This window comes from Sciurus vulgaris, assembly GCF_902686455.1.
Source record: "Sciurus vulgaris genome assembly, chromosome: 17".
In the NCBI taxonomy this organism is placed as follows: Eukaryota; Metazoa; Chordata; class Mammalia; order Rodentia; family Sciuridae; genus Sciurus; species Sciurus vulgaris.
This window is the reverse complement of record NC_136478.1, coordinates 55,134,826-55,155,151: the sequence shown is the minus strand read 5'-3', so window position 1 is coordinate 55,155,151 and position 20,326 is coordinate 55,134,826. Positions and strand designations below refer to the sequence as shown.

The 20,326-nt window shown below is 38.6% G+C and overlaps 1 protein-coding gene across 1 annotated transcript in view; it reads left to right on the top strand.

The window, feature by feature from the left end:
* Positions 1 to 20,326, top strand: part of LOC306647876 (insulin growth factor-like family member 4) — a 467,977-nt gene that overhangs the window by 236,936 nt on the left and 210,715 nt on the right. The window contains exons 2-4 of the mRNA XM_079117456.1: positions 1,530 to 1,583; positions 1,677 to 1,936; positions 2,120 to 2,186. Of these exons, the coding sequence (XP_078973582.1) occupies positions 1,530 to 1,583; positions 1,677 to 1,936; positions 2,120 to 2,186 (381 nt within the window). The remainder of the gene's footprint in view (positions 1 to 1,529; positions 1,584 to 1,676; positions 1,937 to 2,119; positions 2,187 to 20,326) is intronic.

The window sequence follows — 20,326 nt, the reverse complement described above, 5'->3', positions numbered from 1 at the left end:
CAATGCACCTGCTGCAGAGGAGGGTCCTTGGGAAAGGGAGACATCCCTAATGCTTCCAAAAGGAGCCACCTCATCAAGGAAACCCTACCAGGTGAATGGCACTAAAGGAGCTAAGACGCTGCTCTCAAGTTCCCCAAGAGTGACCCCTGTGGGAACTCAGCTGACTCTTAACAGCAGATAGGAACAAGGTCAATTTGACCAGCTTGATCTTAAACACCTAGCAAAAACAGTTAAAACTAAAACAAAGTCATTCCTGGACATTTTTTAAAAACTAAACAATAGCTATTTTTAATGTAACTTGAGATGTGCACTTGTGTTAGTCCCCCCAAAATAAGTAAACTAAAAGTGACACAAAGATTCTTAGACAAAAATGCCTGATAATTATCAAAAGAAAATGCCAGAGTTGTAAGTTTTTAGTCATTTTAAGGCCTACAGGTCTTTCTATCCTCTGATACAGGTAGACTTAATCAATGTTTGCTAATATGATTCTCTAATCCTAAGTAACAAAAATAAAGGGATCTCTACTAAACAAAGAGATCATGCCAATAAAAGATAATTTAGAAAAATCAGATGACAGTAATAACTTAAGTAAATGTTGTGTTTACATTCCTGATAACTCCAACAGTGCTAAGATTTACAATTAAGGCCTTATCATCTCCAGCCTTGTTAGACTTTGTTAGTCCTTTTTATGTAAATGATATCTCAGCTTTTCCTCCTCCTGGTAAGAGATTATTGATTGCTATCAGCTTCATGATATTCACTGACATGTTCCAGATGCTATTTATTTTGTACTCATTTTTTTTTGTTTGTTTCTTTCATGAAACAAGACTTTTTCCCTTTTCGAGATGAGGAGAATGGGAAACTTAGAAACAGACAGTTGTTGGTGGGTGGTGTGCACACAAAACTGGGGTTCCCCCAGCAGCAATGAAAAAGAAGCACCAGAGTCACAAATTTGAAAAAGTTTCCAGGATAGGATGTGTCAGTCAATTTGAAAACTGATATGTGGTTTCATCTGTGGGTTTTTCCTACATGCAGATTCTTGTGCCCAACCCTTCCCAGCAATAGCACTGCATCTGTGATAATATGAGATGGGAGGGTTCTTCTTTAGATTCCTCCCTAGGCATTTATCTGATCCCTTTATAAGCCACAGCCCAAGCTCCCAGATAGTTGTGTTGCTGCTCTACCTCCCTCTGCTCCACAGCCTAACCAGAACCATGCTGTTCCGAATGTTTGGTAAGGAGACTCCAGCCCCAAGTTGAGTCTTTGTACCTCTGAACCTCGATTCTCTCTTCTGTATACTCATCCCCTGTCACCTCTGACTGCACCCTCTCTTCCCACCTGCAAATTTCAGAAGCTTCACTCTTCTCAGACCCCTCCTTGCATTTCCTCATCAGCCACTGAGACCCCAGGACCGGGCCCCAAAGTCCACTCTAAGTGGTGAGTCAAAGCTCAGAGACCTCACCCTGCACTTCAGCCTGGTGCTCAGACTGCCCCTTCCCAGCATTCTCATTCTCATTCACATTTCTCAGCTGCTGTCTTCCTTGCTGAACTCCTGGGCTCATCAGACTCAAATGGAGTCACAGGTGAGAATTGGTGTGGTGAGGAGGAGATGCTGCTGAGGTGGAGGGCATGTCCTACACTGGCCCTTCAAACCTGCTCATCCATGACTCTTCCAGATACTGACCTTCTGCTGTGCCAGCCAGCGCCCAGGTGTGGCGACCAGACCTACAACCCCTTGGAGCAGTGTTGTGACAATGACTCCATCCTGCCCCTGAATGCAACCCGGCTGTGTGTCCCCAACTGTATCTTCTATCCCTGCTTCCAGCACTGCTGCCTGAAGTTCCGGGGTTCTCAGAATCAGGCAGTGGTGACATTCAAGGTCCCAGGCATGAAGCCTGACTGCAGGTCCTCCCCCATCTCCAGGATTTGTGCCCAGGTAAGCCTGTGATCCAGCCCAGGCTGGGGGAGGGGCAGCAGGGGACAGAGCTTGGTTGAAGTCCCTGTTGAGGCTCCACCTCCCATCCCTGAGTAAGCATGTGACTCCCTCAATTCCTTCTGTCTTTCTCCTCCTCCTTCCCCTCCCCCTGCCCCTCTGCTGTCTCCCTTCCTCTTTCTGCAGGAACACCACCCAACCAGCCCTCAGCCAGATCTGACTTCATCCAGACCACCCTGGGGAGCAGAATCTGGTATCAAGTAATCGGCCATGCTGCAGGTTTTAATTATTGCTATGGTCTGAGTGAGTCCCCCACGTTCATGTGGTGGAATCTTAACTCTTCAATGCTGAGTGACTTTTAGAAATGGAGGAGGTTGGGGGTAGGTGGGAGTGTTGAGATCACTGGAGGTGGAGCCATCATGAATGTCTTAGTGCCGTCTGGTAGGAGTGAGTTCTCTTTCTCACCAGATTTGTAACCTTGAGAGTAGGTTGTTTATAACAAGGCTGCTCCTCACACTCTTTCAACTGTCAATGTACCCACTTGTCCTTTCATCTCAGCTCCAATAAGGAGTTGAGGTAGCATTGGCCCTCTCCAGATGTTGGTGTGTGAACTTTCCAGACTCCAGAACCATGAACCAGAGTAAACATCTTTCCTTTTAATTTACCCAATCTCAGGCATTTTGTTATAGCAAAATAGAAAACAGAATGAGAGAAGTATATAACCTTTTTTTGGACATTTAATATGTATTTTTTTATTTTTTATTTTTACAGACACATTGTTTCATTGTACACAAATGGGGTACAACTTTTCATTTCTATGGTTGTACATGTTGCAGATTCACACCATACATGTAATCATACATATACATAGGTAGTGATGTTGTTCACTTTCCTTCTCCCTGCCCCCTCCCCCTCTCATTTCCTATAAAAATGAGAAAGCACATTTTTTTGAAGTTGTTTATAGATATTTTATTAAAGTTTCAAAATTCTCATAATAAAATTAAATTTATTCAACTAAGTTATTCTCTTATTTTCTTTTCAGGAAATCCTACCTTACTGGTGCCATATAAAAGTACCTAATCTTGACTATTAAGTAATCAGATATTAGGTTCATGGGGGAAATTTTGAGGGAAAAAGGAGTTTAGTGAATTACCTACATCTTCAATTCAGTGTCCCCCAGAAAAATCAATACCATATCTTCCTTAAAAGAAGTTCTCTGGAGCCTTCCCTGTATATCTCAGCAAGGACCTGATACAACAAAATACCTGAGACTGGGTACATTATAAAGAAAAGAGTACATTAGCCACAGTTTTGGAGGCCCAAAGTTCAAGATCAGGCAGCCCTATCTGCTCAGCCTTAGGTGAGGTCTTCTGGCTCACCAAGGTGAATGACATCACAGATGGAGCATGTACAATAGTGGTTAGAGGTGTGTGCAGAAGAGAGAGGTCCCATGGTGAGAGAGGAAGCAAGAGAGCAAGACCACAGAGCTGAACTTGGTTTATAACAGCCCACTCCATGGGTAGCCAACCTAATCCCATGATACTTAAGTTACTCCTGCAAGACAGGCATTGATCCCTTCCCAGAATGCTTTCCCCCAAGGCCTAATCACCTCCAGGTAGACTCCACCTCTTAAAGGTTCTACCATTCTGAGTACTTTTACACTGGAGGCCAAGCCTCCAGTCCATGAGCTATTGGGGGGACAAATCATACCCAAACCATAGCAGAGCCCATCTAACACCTGTCAATCACACAATCCTCAAGGAAGACTCAACTCATCTGATACTTAGGGGGAGCAGCAAATTCCTTCCCTAACAAGTCAATGGCATAGCATGCTACAGCCTGATAGAACTTGGGCTTCCAGAAGGTCAGGATTGGCAGAGTCTAGGCCTCCTGACACCCATACTGGGAAAGAGGGGCTCCAACCTGAGCACAATTTTCCAGGATTCTCACTGTAATGTGGTGGGAACCTTGAGTTCTTGGATCCAGGAAAAGAAAAGTCCTTCCTTCCAAGATCAGGGGATTTTATATTCTAGGTACCATCTGGTCACAAAGTGTGAGGAAAGTACTCAGAGTACAGGGCTTTCTACATAATCTGCAGGACCCTGTGCAAAATGGGGCTCAGTTCAAAATATCAAGAAATATAGATGTGATTACCCTGGTTTGAATATTATACAATTGTTCATGTATTTAAGCATCACACAATAATCTCTAAATATGTATAATTTTATGTATTGAATAAAAAATTTAAAGGTATTAAAATATTGAGTTTTTTCCTTTTAATTATTTTGTTAGTCATAATCCATAGTAGAGAAATGTCTGCTTCAGTGGAGTAGACCATTTTTCCTGCTCTTCCTGGTAGGTAAGTCTAAAAACCCTGACTACTATAAAACAAAGATAAGAGTGTGAATGGTGCAGCAAAAAAGGCAGACTGGAGTCTTCAAGTCCAAAGGATAAAGTGTTGGTGAATTTCTGGACTTTCTTTTACATCATTTGTCTAAGACTTGGAACTAAAGATGTCAACAACCCAGAAGAGTAATGGAAGAACACCAACAAGGCATGTCCGAAAGTCCTCCCTCTAGTCAAAGGACCAGGACAAGGGAAGTCTAACAAGACATGCAATTTTTGGATAATAATGTCTTTACTCCAGCCAAACTTCAGCAAAGGTCAGTGGAAAACCTTTCAACTCACCTGCCTGCAAGAAGTTACTCCAAATCCCCCTTGTCTTCATCCATATTTCTGTTACTATAGCAACATACCTGAGGCTTTTAATGTATAAAGAAAAAAGATGCTCATGTGGCTCACAGTTCTGGAGGCTTGAGGTCATGGCACCAGCATCTGCTTGCCTCTAGTGTAAGCCTCATGGTGCATCACAATGACAGGAGGGCATGTGACAGGAGAGATCACATCCTAGACAGGAAACAAAAGCACAGCTGGGGTCCCACGAGAACTACATCCACCCTTTCCAAAGGTACACCCCAATAATCCAGAGACTTCCCCCTAGGCCCCACCTCTTAACAGCCTTATTCTGAGAAACAAGTTTTCAACCCATGAGCCCTTGGAAGGCAAATCACATTCACAACACAGCACTCCTTATGGATGCTGTCAGAACAAGGGGTGGGCTGGGAATGACATTCTGTCAGGCAGTGAGTGAAAAGGCTTCCCCCCACAAATTTATCTGCTGTAAAAATATGTATTCATGTTACATCTTGTTTTACAAATTTTATTTAAAAATTATAAACAATTTTAAATTAAATTAATTTTAAGATTAATTTTTATAAATACTATAAAATTAATTTTTTTTCAGTTTTTTTCTTTATCCAAGGGATACTTAAGCACTGTGCCATATCACCAGCCAGTTTCTTTTGTTTTTATGTTTTTGTTTTTGTTTGTTTGTTTGATTGCTTGTTTTTGAGATAGGTTCTTGCTAAGTTCCTGGTTTTGAATTTATGATCCTCCTGCCTCAGTCTTCTGAGTTGCTGGGATTACATGTGTGCACCACCATGTCTGACTAAGATTTCTTTTTCTATCTTACATCTCTACAAATTTATTGTGTCATCAAAATGTATACTTTTAAAAGATTAATTTTCAACTTATACAAAAGTGAAAAATCAACAAAATGTTTACATTTAATTTTTAGAATTATCTTTTCAATTATGTAACTGTTATGGGGCTACTGAGAGTATTTTATAATCTGACAACTCTGTGGTAAATTTCTTTCTTTTCCTATGTGTCTTCTCTTGAACTGAAAGATTACTCAATAAATTTTAAGTACATGCACTAATTTTAAGTGTATAGTGCTTTTAAATATATGCATTGCTTGCATCAGTAAAACTAGCACACCAAGATACGGAGCATTTGTTTTGCATGACTATCATGTTATTTTTCACATAAAGTTTCTTAAATGTTACATCCTATATTGTATATTTAGTAAACATGAATTATTTTGTTGGAATGCTGCATACCTGTAGTCCCGGCTACTTGGAGGTTGGGACATAAAGATTGCTGGAACCCAGGATTTTAAGGACAACCTGGGGAACATTATGATACTGTCCCCAAAATATATATTTTATTATATTCTTGAATTCTGCCTAATAAAAATGTTGCTCTTTACTTCTGTGGACTTATGGTTTTCCACACCATAAAAATAGTTATCCTTCATTTAATACCAATGTGCATATCCAATTGAGTTTGGTTTTTGTTGTTTTGCTTTGTTTTGTTTTTAGGGCCAGAGATTGATCCCAGGAGAACTAAACCACTGAACCACATCCCAGCCCTTTCTTTTTATCTTGAGACAGGGTCTTGCTAGATTGTTGAGACTGACCTGAAACTTGTGGTACCCTTGCATCAGCCTCCTGAGTCACTGGGATTACAGACGTATGCCATCACACTGGGCTCAATCAGAATTTTTTTCAAAGTTCCTCCATTTATCCCTTCCCCCCTGACCATTATGGATCAGCATCCCCATATCAGAGAAAACATTTAACCTTTGATTTTTTGGGATTGGATTATTTCACTTAGCATGATATTCTCCAACTCCGTCCATTTACCAGCAAATGCCATAATTTTCTTCTTCTTTCATACTTTGTAATATTCCATTGTGTATATATGCCACAGTTTCTCTATCCATTCATCTATTGAAGGACATCTAGATTGGTTCCATAGCTTAGCTATTGTGAATTGAGCCACTGTAAATAATGATGTGCATACATCACTGTAGTTTGCTGATTTTATATCTTTTGTGTGTAAACCAAGGAGTAGGATAACTAGGTCAAATGGTGGTCTCATTCCAAGTTTTCTGAGGAATCTCCATACTGTTTGCCAGAGTGGTTGCACTAATTTGCATTCCCACCAGCAATGTATGAGTGTACCTTTTTTTCCCACATTCTCAGCAGTATTTATTGTTGCTTGTATTCTTGATAATTGCCATTCTGACTGGAGTGAGATGATATCTTACAGTAGTTTTGATTTGTATTTCTCTAATGACTACAGATGTTGAACATTTTTTCATATATTTGTTGATCTTCTTCTGTGAAGTGACTGCTCAATTCCTTAATCTATTTATTGATTGGGTTATTTGTTTGGTGTTTTTTTCTGTTCTTTATGTATCCTGGAGATTATTGCTCTTTCTGTTGTATATGTGGTAAAGATTTTCTCCCACTCCATAGACTCTTTCTTAATGTTATTGATTGTTTCCTTTGCTGAGAAGAATGTTTTTTGTTTGAATCCATCCTATTTATTGATTCTTGATTTTATTTGTTGCACTTTTAGGAGTCTTGTTAAGAAAATCAGATCCTAAGCTGACATGGTGAAAATTTGGGCCTACTTTTTCTTCCAGTTGGTGAAGGGTCTCTGGTCTAATTCCTAGATTATTGATCCACTTTGAGTTGAGTTTTGTGCAGGATGAGAGATAGGGATTTAATTTTATTTTCCTGCATATGGATTTCCAGTATTCCCAGCATCATTTGTTGGAGAGGCTATCTTTCTCCAATGTATGTTTTTGACACCTATGTCTAGTATGAGATAACTGCATTTGTGTGGGGTTTTCTCTGTGTCTTCTATTCTGTAACATTGGTCTACCTGTCTATTTTGGTGGCAATACCATGCTGTTTTTGTGAAGAAGGAGGCATTACAATACCAGACCTTAAACTATACTACAGAGCTATAGTAATAAAAATGGCATGGTACTGTGATCTTCTTAATAAGGATATTTAACCAGTTTCTAAGTATGATAACTCACTGTATCTCTGTCAATCTGTGTTGTGCTCATCTTAATGCTTCCTTGTATTTTCTTTTGCTACATTGTTTTTGACTTTTTACCACTTGATCTCTAATCCAAAAAAAAAATTGGAATGAATGCATATTCTAGCTAGATTTTCAAGATGGCAAAATAGAGGAGGTCATTTTCCTGACAGCTTTGTGGTGTGAAACCAAGAAAGCAGACAAGCATCTTCTCCAAAAGGTGAATGAACACAAAAAGTGGAGAGGTGGAGTACTTTACTGGAATTCAAAACTGGACATTCAAAGCAGATCAGGGACTTAGGAGGACGGATATAATAAAACAAGAAAAAATCCCCAGCAACACAACCACTGCCTCAGCCAGGCCAGAAGCTCCAGCCAGAGAAATCCCTCCATGAACAAAGTGGAGGGAAAAGGGAATTAAAGGAACTCACATTTCTGGGAGGCCTGAGGCATGTCTCATTATGGAGCATTTAGAGATCAAGGGCATTACCTACCAAACCTGAAAGACCTACTGCACGATATCCACGTGCAGGGAAAGAAGCCACCATCTCTCCAGGTGGTGGACTGAGGACAAGGGAAGGAACTAGTGTGCAGTCGTGGCATGGAAGCTGGCAGCTGAGGAAGCTGATTCCTGACAAACCTGAGTTTGGCTCGAAATACAGACTCAGAAAACACACACTGCACAACATAGAGTGTGCTTCAATCACCAGGAGAAAATTAAACATGGAGAAAGGTTTACACAGGGGGCAACTGGTCAGGGAAACCCACCCAACTCTATCCCTTCCCTTCCAGTCCAGCTGCTTGCAGGACTGGCTGAGAAAAATGCATCTGGCCAGGAATTCAAAAGGGCAGAGACAGAAGAGATTGATTGGAGACTGAACCCAAGACCAGGAAACATGAGGTCTAAAGATGATGTAGGGGACTAAGAATTGGCTCCCCCACCAAATGAGTGGAACCCAGGGGAGATTCTCTGGGGTGAAGTCCTCCAGCATGGACCAGCTAGTAGTGGACACTGGAGGTGAGCTGATTTAAAATCTCCAGACCAATTAGCATTCAGGAAAGAGCCTGGATTCACCTAAGCCTAAACCGTACCTCCAGGAATTCCACCTATGGGATTACCTCTCTCACTCCAGCAATCCAGAGGGTGGAGCACCACACCCCAGAAGACCCCACCTAACACTGCTGAGAGGAGAAGCTGGGAACATTTTGTACTCCAATGGAAAGAATTCCTTAACTTTTCATCAAGAACTTATTTTGTTTTTCTATTTTGTGTGTTTGTTTACTCTTTTTCTCTGTTTGATTGTGAACTTAGTGGTACGTGGACATTTATACATACTTATATATATGGGTTTTTTTCTCATTTCTAGTATTTTTTACTTCATCTTCTCTTCTCACTCATAATCATCACATCCTGTATCACTTCTGCTCTCTCCTTGCCCACCATTGGAAATTGTCAACCATTTTGCAAACTTCCTATTTATATTCTAGGCAATAACTGATCATATCATTTCTTTTTACTGTGATAATTAACATTGTAGACATCATAGAAGTAACTATTTGGTTTAATGCTCTATATTGTTTGAATTGGTTGTTATTATTTATCTCCCCCTAAATACCAAGGATTTTGAAACCTTCAAGGACACTATAATTCAAAAGGGAGAAACTCTACTGTTTCAGAGTTAATACTGCTAATGGGTAGACACATAAACAACATGAAAAAGCAAGGAAACAAATCACTCCAAACAAAGATATTCCAATAACAGAATCCATCAACATCACAGTGGAAGAAATGTCAGAGAAGTGGTTTAGAATGTACATAAACGGACATGCAAAGTAAATGATGGTGTAAGGAATGAAATCAATAAAATCAGAGAGAAAATACAGGAAGTAAAAGATCACTTCAATAATGAGGTACAGATTCTGGAGTACCCAGAGCAGAAATTCTCAAGATGGAGGAAGCAATAAACCAAATTTAAAATTCAAAAGAAATTATAACCAACAGACTACAACACTTGTAAGACAGAACCTCAGGCAGTAAAGACAAAATATATAATCTTGAAAATGCAGTTAATCACAGAGAGAAGATGTTAAGAAACCATGAAAAGAACTTTCAGGAACTATGGAATAAACTGAAAAGACAAAATTTACAATTAATCAGGGTAGAGGAAAGCACAGAGATACAAACTAAAGGTGTGCACAATATTTTCAATGAAATAATATCAGAAAATTTCCCAAACCTAAAGAATAAAATGGAAAAATCAAATACAAAAGGCTTACAGGACCCCTAATATAAAAAATTACAACAGACCCCCACCAAGACACACTATAATGATGATTACTAACATACAGAATAAGGGTAGAATTTTAAAGGCTGTGAGAAAAAACATCAGATTATATATAGGGGCACCAAATCAAGTCTGAGCTGATTTCTCAACCCAGAACCTCAAAGTTAGGAGGTCCTGGAATAACATATACCAAGCTCTGAAGGAAAATGGATGCCAAACAAGAATCCAATATTGAGCAAAATTAAGCTTCAGATTTGGAGATGAAATAAAAACCTTCCATGATAAACAAAGTTAAAAGAATTGGCAACTAGAAAGCCTACATTACAGAACATTCTCAACAAAATATTCCATGAAGATTAAATGGAAGGAAATCCAAAAAGGGATGAAATACATTAAAGGAATAGTCAATCAAAGGAGAAACTAATTCAAATTAAAAACTAGAAATAAGCCAAAATTACTGGGAATACATATATCTCAATAATAACTTTGAAGGTTAATGGCCTAAACTTATCAGTCAAAAGACATAAACTGGCAGATTAGATTAAAAAATAAGACCTAACAAGTCTCTAAGAGACTTACCTCATAGGCAAAGACATCCACAGATTGCAAGTGAAAGGTTGGGAAAAACATACCACTCACATGGATCACCTAATTAAGCAGGGAATTCCATCCTCATATCAGATAAAGTGTACTTCGAGCCAGAATTAATCAGAAGGGATAAAGAAGGATGTTTCATACTTCTTAAGGGAATCATACATCAACAAGATATAACAATCATAAATATGTATGCCCCAGACAATGAAGCATCTGTGTACATAAAACAAACCTTTCTCAATTTCAAGAAGCAAATAGACCACAACACAATAATACTGGGTAACTTTAACACACCTATCTTTCATGACTGGATAGAGCCTCCAAATAAAAACTAAATAAATAAACTATAGAACTAAATAACATAATCAATAATTTAGATTTAACAGACACATATAGAATATTTTATCCATCAGTGACTAAATACACTTTCTTCTCAGCAGCACACAGATTGTTCTATAAAATAGGACATATCTTATGCCACAAAGAAACTCTCAGCAAATACCAAAACATAGAGATAATACCCTGCATTCTATCAGATAGAATAAAAATAGAAACACTCTAACACCTGGAGATTAAATAATACACTATTGAATGACCAATGATTAGCAGAAGAAATCAGGGAGGAAATAAAAAAATACTTAGAGGTAAATGAGAATACTAGTACAACATATCAAAATCTCTGTAACACTCTGAAGCGAGTGCTAAGAAGAAAGTTCATTGCATTGAGCTCATTCCTTAAAAGAATAAAAAGTCAAAAAATAAATGACCTAACATTACATCTCAAAGCCCTAGAAAAAGAACAAATCGAAACCAAAAGCAGAAAACAGGAAATAATTAAAATCAGAACTGAAATCAATGAAATTGAAACAAAAGAAACAATACAAAAAACTGAAAAAACAAAAAGTTGGTTCTTTGAGAAAGAAAATAATATTGATAAACCATTAACCACACTAATGAAGAGAGAAAACACAAATTACTATAAATTGTGATAAAAAAGGAAATATCATGAAGGACACTACTGAAATACAGAAGATAATCAGAAATGACTTTGAAAATTTATACTCCAATAAAATAGAAAATCTTGAATACTTTGACAAATTTCTACAAGAATATAACCTACCCCAAATGAATCAGGAGGACATACACAATTTAAACAGGTCAGTTTCAAGAAATTAAATAGGAGATGCCCTCAAAAACCTACCAATGAAGAAAGTCCCAGAACCACATGTATTCTCAGTCAAGTTCTACAAGACCTGCAAAGAAAAATTAACACCAATACTCCTCAAAGTATTCCATAATATAAAAAGGAGGAAATCCTTCCAAATCATTCTGTGAGGCTAGTATCACCCTTATATCAAAAACAGATAAAACACATCAAGGAAAGAAAACTTCAGAACAATATCCCTGATGAGCATAGATGCAAAAATTCTCAAAATTCTGGCAAATCACGTACAAAAACATGTTGAAAAGATAGTGCACCACGATCATGTGGGGTTCCTCCCAGGGATGCAAGGTTGGTTCAACATACAGAAATCAATAAATATATTTCATCACATCAAAAATGTAAAGACAAGAATCATGATTATCTCAATAGATGCAGAAAAAGCATTTGACAAAATATAGCACTCCTTCATGTTGAAAACACTGGAAAAACTAGGCATAGTAGGATCAGTCCTCAACATTGTAAAAGCTATGTATGCTAAACCCAAGGCCAACATCATTCTAAATGGAGAAAAATTGAAAGCATTCCCTCTAAGAACTGGAACAAGACAAGGATGATGACTTTCACCACTTTTATCCAACATAGTTCTGGAAAATCTAGTCAGAGCAAATTAGACAGAAGAAAGAAATTAAGGGATATGAATAGGAAAAGAAGAACTCAAGCTATTGCTATTTGCCAGTGACATAATTCTATATTTAGAAGATCCAAAAAATCCACCAAAAAACTTCTAGAACTAATAAATGAATTCAGCAAAGTAGTAGCATGTAAAATTAACACCCATAAATCAATTGTGTTCCTATACATCAGCGATGAAACCACTGAAAGAAAAAATAGAAAAGCTACTCCATTCACAATAGCCTCAGAAAAATGAAATATTTGGCAATCAATCTAACAAAAGATGCAAAATCCTCTACATGAAAACTACAGAACAGTAAAGAAAGAAATTAAAGAAGACCTTAGAAGATGGAAAGACCTCTTTTTCTCTTGAATAAGCAGAATTAATATTGTCAAAATGACCATTCTACCAAAAACATTTATGCAGATTTAATGCAATTCCTATTAAAAACCCAATGCCAGTTTTCCATAGAAATAGAAGAAGCAATCATGAAATTCATTTGGAAAAATAAGATACCCAGAGTAGATGAAGCAATCCTTAACAAATGTGAAACAGGAGGCATCACAATATCAGACCTTAAATTATACTACAGAGCAATAGTAACAAAACAGCATGGTATTGTAACCAAAATAGACAGGTAGACCAGTGGTGCAGAATAGAAGGCACAAAGACAAACCCAGATAAATACAGTTAACTTACTTAGACAAAGGCCCCAAAAATATTCTTTGGAGAAAAGGTAGCCTCTTCAACAAATTTGACTGAAAAAACTGGAAATCCACATGTAACAAAATGAAATTAAAACTCTATCTTTCACCCTGCATAAAAATCAACTCAAAGTGGATGAAGGACTTAGGCACTAGAACAGAGACCCTGAACATAATATAATAAAAAGCAGCCCCAAAACTTCATCATGTTGGCTTAGGACCTGACTTCCTTTGCAACACTCCTAAAGTACAAGAAATAAAATCAAGAATCAATAAATATCATGAATTCAAAGTAAAAAGCTTCTTCACAGAAAAGGATACGATCAATAACACGAAGAGAGAGCCTACAGAATGGGAGAAAATCTTTATCACAAACACATCAGATAGAGCACTAATCTCCAGAACATATAAAGAACTCAAAAAACTGAACACCAAATAACCCAATCAACAAATGGGCTAAGGAAGAGAACAGATACTTCACAGATGAAGAAATACAATTGACCAATAAATATATGAAAAAATGTTCAACAACTCTGGTAATTAGAGAAATGCATTTTGAGACTACACTGAGATCCATCTAACTCCAGTCAGAATGACAATGATCAAGATATAAGTAACAATAAATGTTGGGGAGGATGTGGGGGGAAAGGCACACTCATACATTGCCAAAGGTACTGCAGATTGGTGTAACCACTCTGGAAAGCAGTGTGGAGATTCCTTAGAAAACTTGGAAAGGAACCACCATTTGACCCAGCTATCCCATTCCTCACTTTATACTCAAAGGACTTAAAATCAGCATACTACAGTGATGCAGCTACATCAATGTTTATAGCAGCTCAATTCACAATAGCTAAGCCTTGAAACCAACATAAGTGTCCTTCAACAGATGAATGGATAAAGAAAATGTGTTACATATACACATGGAATATTACTCAGCCTTAAAGAATGACATTATGGCATTTGCAGGTAAATGGATGGAATTGGAGAAGATCATGCTAAGTGAAATAAGCCAATCCCACAAAACTAAATGCTGAATGTTTTCTCTGATAAGTGAATGCTTGTCCATAGTGGGGGGTGGGTAGGGAAGAAGGAAGGAACTTTGAATTATGCAGAGGGGAATGAGGGGAAGGGTGGGATGGGTGGGGATGAGAAGGATGGTAGATTTAGACAGAAATTATTACCCTATGTACATGTATGGAAAAAATTTTATCACCATCAAAAAATATTAATGAAAAAATAAATAAAAGTTTTTTAAAAAGAAAATACATATTGACCAACAGGGAAAAAAAGAATGAAATCCACAGACCAGGATGAGTGAGTATAAGAGAGAGTATAAGAGGGTATAAGAGTGAGTATAAGAGAGTATGAAGAACAGAAACAGAAGTCCAGCAGGGCAGGAGGGGACCCAAGAGGGTTTCCCATCTCAGTGTGCTAGCACTTGGGTCAAACTTATTTTTTCAAACTTATTCTAATAAAAGCTTGGAAAAGTATAATGCTATTGGCACAAAATTATGCTAATTAGGTTTTAGAAAAGTGCTAAATGCTATTGATTAGCCCTGCAATCCCATTCAGGGATCCTTACTTCCATTTTCTCACTGCTCCTCAGGAAGCTGGATGTTTCAGTCAGAGGATCGTGTATGCTTAGGCGTTCCAGAGCTTCAGCAGTGCATGGAGTGGGTTCCTGCATCAGTGTTCTCACTGGCCAGTGTGCCTTGGCTCACCTCAGTACTGGCCTACAGGGCCTTAGGCCTGTGCTGAGAGGGTGGCCTCCTCATGAACACAGGCCATGCTTCAGCACCCCTGGGCTGCTGCCTGCCTCTCCACCCCTCCTCCAAACTGTTGCTGCTCTCAGCAGAGACTAGTGGGCTGGCTGCACAACTTGGTGGCCTGGGAGCCATGTCATTCCCCACTCTGAAGAAGTGTTTATAACAGTTTCCTAACTGGGGGAAAGGATGATGGCATCTCTGGCTGCTTCAAAATGAAAAGGAGTGTTGGCAGGAGACAGGACTTAGGGTCTTCTTACAGAGGCCTACCTAAGGGCCCCCAGTGGGGTAGGAGCTTGGATTTGGATTCCATTCATAAGGCTATTTGTAGCTTTGGCATCTCACACATCAGGGCAGTCCAGAGATCCATGGTGGCAGTTGGCAGATGACCACATGGGTCATACATAGGGAAGAGATCATATTAAGACAGCAATAAGCAAGACAGTAACACATTTTCTGCAAAGAATTAGCACAACAGCAAGTTGTTAGCCAGTCCCTGAAAACCATGAAAATGAGTAGTTTATTAAGGCTTAAGGTGGAGTCTAACATGCCAGTGATTCTGGTACCATGTAAACAATATATGCTACAAGCATATATGCAAACATGATAAATATGTAGAAATACACATAAAACAGGAAACAAAGGTTTAGCAACTTTTTACCAGGTACTGAATCTCCACAGGTAGAAAAAAAAAAGAATTACACAGTGTCTATCAAAGTTAACCCTTTAGAAATAAACAGACTCTGTCACCAATGTTTACATTATGCCTTAAACTCAGGGAGGACCTGGGAAATTGAGGATATTAGGAGTAGAGTCTGTCAGCTATAATGGTGGTCAAATTCACTTGCACTATCACCACTATTAAAAAAAATTCCTATTAGACAAAACAATATTTCTGAAAAAAAGATCAGAAAAAAAACTAATTTAGCTGCATAAAACCAAAGACAAATAGAAAAACTGAGCTGAAAAAAAGAGGGTTTTCTAAAAAGAGGAAACAGCCATAAATACTCTTGAAAGGAGCATATGAAACATATTTATCAGATCAGAGTGCACTTTTGGATCAAAGTCAGCCCTTTCATTTTGTGGAGGCCATTTAAGACTTCAGAAACATTAATGGAGTTGTTAGAAACATATACACACCATTTAGTTTGTGTAATGTCTAAGGTATTCATTTGAGCAATAAAGATATCTAATCTTTACAACCTGATGCTTGTAAAAGCTTTTTCATTAGTGTCACCTATTTGGTAGAGGGATCTCCTTCAGCCTCATCAGGTAGGGCTTCCTTGGAAAAGTAGATTTCATGCGTCATATTACATCTTTTTGAGGAGTACTTGTTGGGGCTAAATTATCATACCAGTGAAAATCACATTGAGTTTATCTAAGTAAGAGGTTAGAAAGATTTGTAGCATTCTTTAGAATGCCCCTTTCTGTACCATTTAGGTAGGAACTTAATGCAAAAGCAGAATCCCAGAGTACAAGAAAGTTTATAACAGTTTGGATTTAAAAGCAAAACCTCTTGGGCTGAAATTGTGGCTCAGTGGTAAGCACTTGCCTGGCACCCGTGAGGCACTGGGTTCAACCTCAGCACCACATATAAATAAGTAAATAAAACAAAGGTATAAAAAAATACCATTATAAAATACTTTTTTAAAAAGTGACACCTCTTTTCTTTGGTCTTAAATTGGTTTGAGCAATTCTATTCATGCAAGTCTAATTATAAAATGGTGTTACAGTTTATCCTTTCCTTGGCTATCTCTCTCTATGTTCCAACTTGTATTTGAATCAGATTGAGTACAGAAAAAATTTTCCCCCAGGGTTTGAGAATCAAAGGAATCCCAGTGTATGAGTGCTTGTGGCAGATGGATAGTTACCTACCTGAAAGATAAGTGGAAGGTGTCCCTTGGCATTTCTCCATTATCTGAAGCAGATTGAATGTCCCTCCATCCCCTATGGACCTCAAATGTTGGAAGCCAGGAATGAACAGTGGGCATGTCTGAGCCAACTCTAAAGCAGAGGTAGGCCCTTGGAGAACTCTTGGTGCAATTTCGCCCATCTTGAGATTGCTCTGTTGCTTTGGCAGACGTCCTGTAAAAAGAGAAGTCTGTGATTCTGAGGAATTTATTGACTCCAACAGCCGAAGGCTCAAGCACAATTCCTGGAAGGTGGAGAGAGATACCAGTGCCCCAACTAGTCTCATGGAGCCAACTGCCTGGAGGAAGAAGAATTACTGCACAAGTGATAAGTCCCCAATCAAGTCAATCTCCCCTAGGCTTCTTGCTTCTTGATACCTTGAAGAACCCCTCTCCTCACCATAAATTCCTTTGGTGTATTTCACTATAAATAAAGCATTCACAGGATTTTCCATTTGTTAGGATCATACCCAGCAGGTCTCTTCCACCCGATAATGCCCCACTTTGAAAAATTTATTTCTCATCTTTTGTATTTATTTCTTAATACTACTTTTCAGACATTTTATATCCAGCCAGCCCACACCTCCAATGATTACTTATTCCCTCCATAAACAGGCTGTGGCTGAGACTCAAGGCTGCTGCTGACATCCCTTGAGACCTGCTAGTTAGACTAGTTGCTCTTTCCAACACAAAATACTTAAAGATTCCTTGATGTTCAAAATGTGAACAATCATGTATTGAGGACGGCTGGTTGGATTAGTCACTCTTTTCAACACAAAGTACTCAGTTTCCAAAAGACTGTGCAGCAAGGCAGGGGAGAGGATTCAAGGTTGAGGGGCAGCCAGGAAGCACATCTGATAGGCCACTGGGGAATTGACCACTCAGGGACTGAGGCAGGACCTAGCTTACCCAGTCAGGGAACATTGGCTTCATTGGGTCTAACTTCCAGGAGCTGACTAGGCCTCAACAAAGCCTGTCTATGAGACTATCATTCTTCTCTGGCCAGGAAAAGCCTCCACTGGAGCCAAAGACAAGGCACCATTTTTAACCTTCTTCTGTGTCTTCTGCACCTGGCACAGTGCCTGAACTTAAGGCTTAATGAATCTTATGGAATTGAATTGAATTGAATTGAATTGAATTGAACAATTCAATTTGTAACAAGCAAATGCAAATAGAAATTGGAGCAGGATGGCAAGGAGTGGGATTATCTGAACCCAGCTCAGAGAATCCTCTATAAAGATGTCATGATGGAGAATAATGGGAATCTGGTCTCACTGGATGTTTTGAATGGAGATAAGGATGAAGAACCAACTGTAAAACAAGAAATTAAAGAAATTGAGAAAGAAGTGAAGCCATAGGATGTAATAGTTACAAGAATTAAAAGTGAAATTGACCAGGACCCCATGGGTAGAGAAACCTTTGAAATTCTTGGTAAGTTAGATAAACAGAAAAGAATATTCTTATGGGAAATATCACAGGAATCTTTGATATAAAATTCTGCGAATGCTTTATTTATAGTGAAGTGCACCAAAGGAATTTATGGTGAGAAGGGATTCTTCAAGGTATCAAGAACCAAGAAGCCTAGGAGAGATTTTCTTGATTGGGGACTTATCGCTTGTGCAGTAAAGACATTCTTTCATAGAAATCTGTTCTGACACAGGAACAGAAAATAGTCAGAGGAAACACTAATATTATCCATAAGAAAGAAAACTCAGAAGAAAATTGCCGTAAATATGAGGAATGTGGAAAGACCTTTAGCCAGAACAAGAGAAAACACCCAGGAGGAGAAACCTGACAAATGTGACAAGTGTGACAAAAGTTTCAGTTAACAGCACAGCCTTGTCAACCATTAGAAGATCCATGCAGAGGTGAAAACCCAAGGAACCCATGAATGTAATGCTTGGGGTGAAGCCTTCATTTGCCATGTTTCTCTTATTCAGCATCAAAAATTGCATGCTACATGGATGCAGGAAATGTAGAGAAATACGTAGGCTCAGTTTAATTTGAGACTAGCTACCCAAGTGCAGTTTTAGTGTGGCTCAATATGGGTCAGACTTTCTGATAAAGCATGTTGTCAGGGGCTTCAGGCAAATGGTTTCTAAAGGTCTTGTGAGTAGTGGACACACGCCCATGGGCAACTGGCTTCTATGACTCTGTATTCATGATCATGGAAAAAGACTCACTAGTTTATCTAAGCACCCTTAACAAATCTTTCAGCAGAGAGGTTGAACCCAGGTGTGGAACATGGAGGTGCTCTGAAGACAAAGTTGAATGAGTGCCAGGGAACTGGGAGCAGCTGACTTAGAAAATCACTGAGAATAATCACACAGGAATCTTTTGCCCCCATCTCATGTGGTCCTTCAATTCCATTATGTTTGGCTGTGCATGCCAAAGCCTAGTGATTAGCATATGTGAGTTGTCAAACAACACCTAGTTGATTTTGAGACCAGTATACAAAGTTTTTGTCATTTGTTTCAGGAAGCTAATAGTTCAGCATGCGAGTTAATGAAAGGCTGTTACAGTGTCTGGCTATTCTCACTAAGTGAGTGAACCATTAAGTTCAGATGTAATGGTCATGTGAGTAACTAACAAACCTAGCCTCACAAAGGTGTTACCAAGCAATCTTTGGGACTGCCTTTTTTCCCACCAAGATGGACCTAAAACAGTGGAAGAAGATAGCTCTTCTTTTGTGCTGTCCCATCTGTAAGAGATATTTGTAATACTATATGAATAAGTTTATTCCTGCACAACTGAGAGCATGTGAAAGTGTACATATTTTGAATATCAAGAATTGGAAATTAAAAGACTTCAAGTTTGTGCTAGGAAGATAGAGACATTTTGGCTTTGTAGATTTTGCATGCAATGTAAAAATGCTTATTTCTGTCTCTAGAGCTTTCACTGGTTAATGACTTTTTTATAAACATGTTAAGTCATTGTATTAATCATTAAAACCAGTTTTGTTTAAAAAAAAATGCAAAGCATCTGTTATCTCCTATGATCCTCAAAACATGAGTGACCATGTATGGAGGCCTGAATAGGATTTGAGCTGATTGGATTAACTGTCCTTACCAGCACATGACTCAAAATCTCTTTTCTTTGTGTCATTTTCCTCTTAAAAGGAGAAACCCTAGTTTCTTTGGATTTATTTGTACTGTTTACCCCCAAATATGGAGGCACTTATAGGTGGGGTTGTGTGTCCTGAAGGAACTCGGTCATTATGCTAAGGACAATAAGGGAGAGACATGTTCCTGAAGGTCATGTGCCCTGGAAAAGCTTTTAACTTTCCCAGATGTTTGTATTTACAGTACCAGTTTTGGGGGAAAAATAATACTTCATGTGATTTTTGATCTTAAATCATTTGAGAGTGTTCAGATTTTGTTTTTTCTTTGATAGGTTTAAAAGCATTCAAAGGCAAACTTGGCAAGGTTTGGAACCTAGGGAATGGGACTCTTTGTGAGTGTGAGCACACCTGGGACAAGGGTGGGGTTTGGGTCCTAAAAAGAGCTCCAGGACTTGAATTTTCCCAATTAATTTATCTATGGATTCTACTTAAACAATTG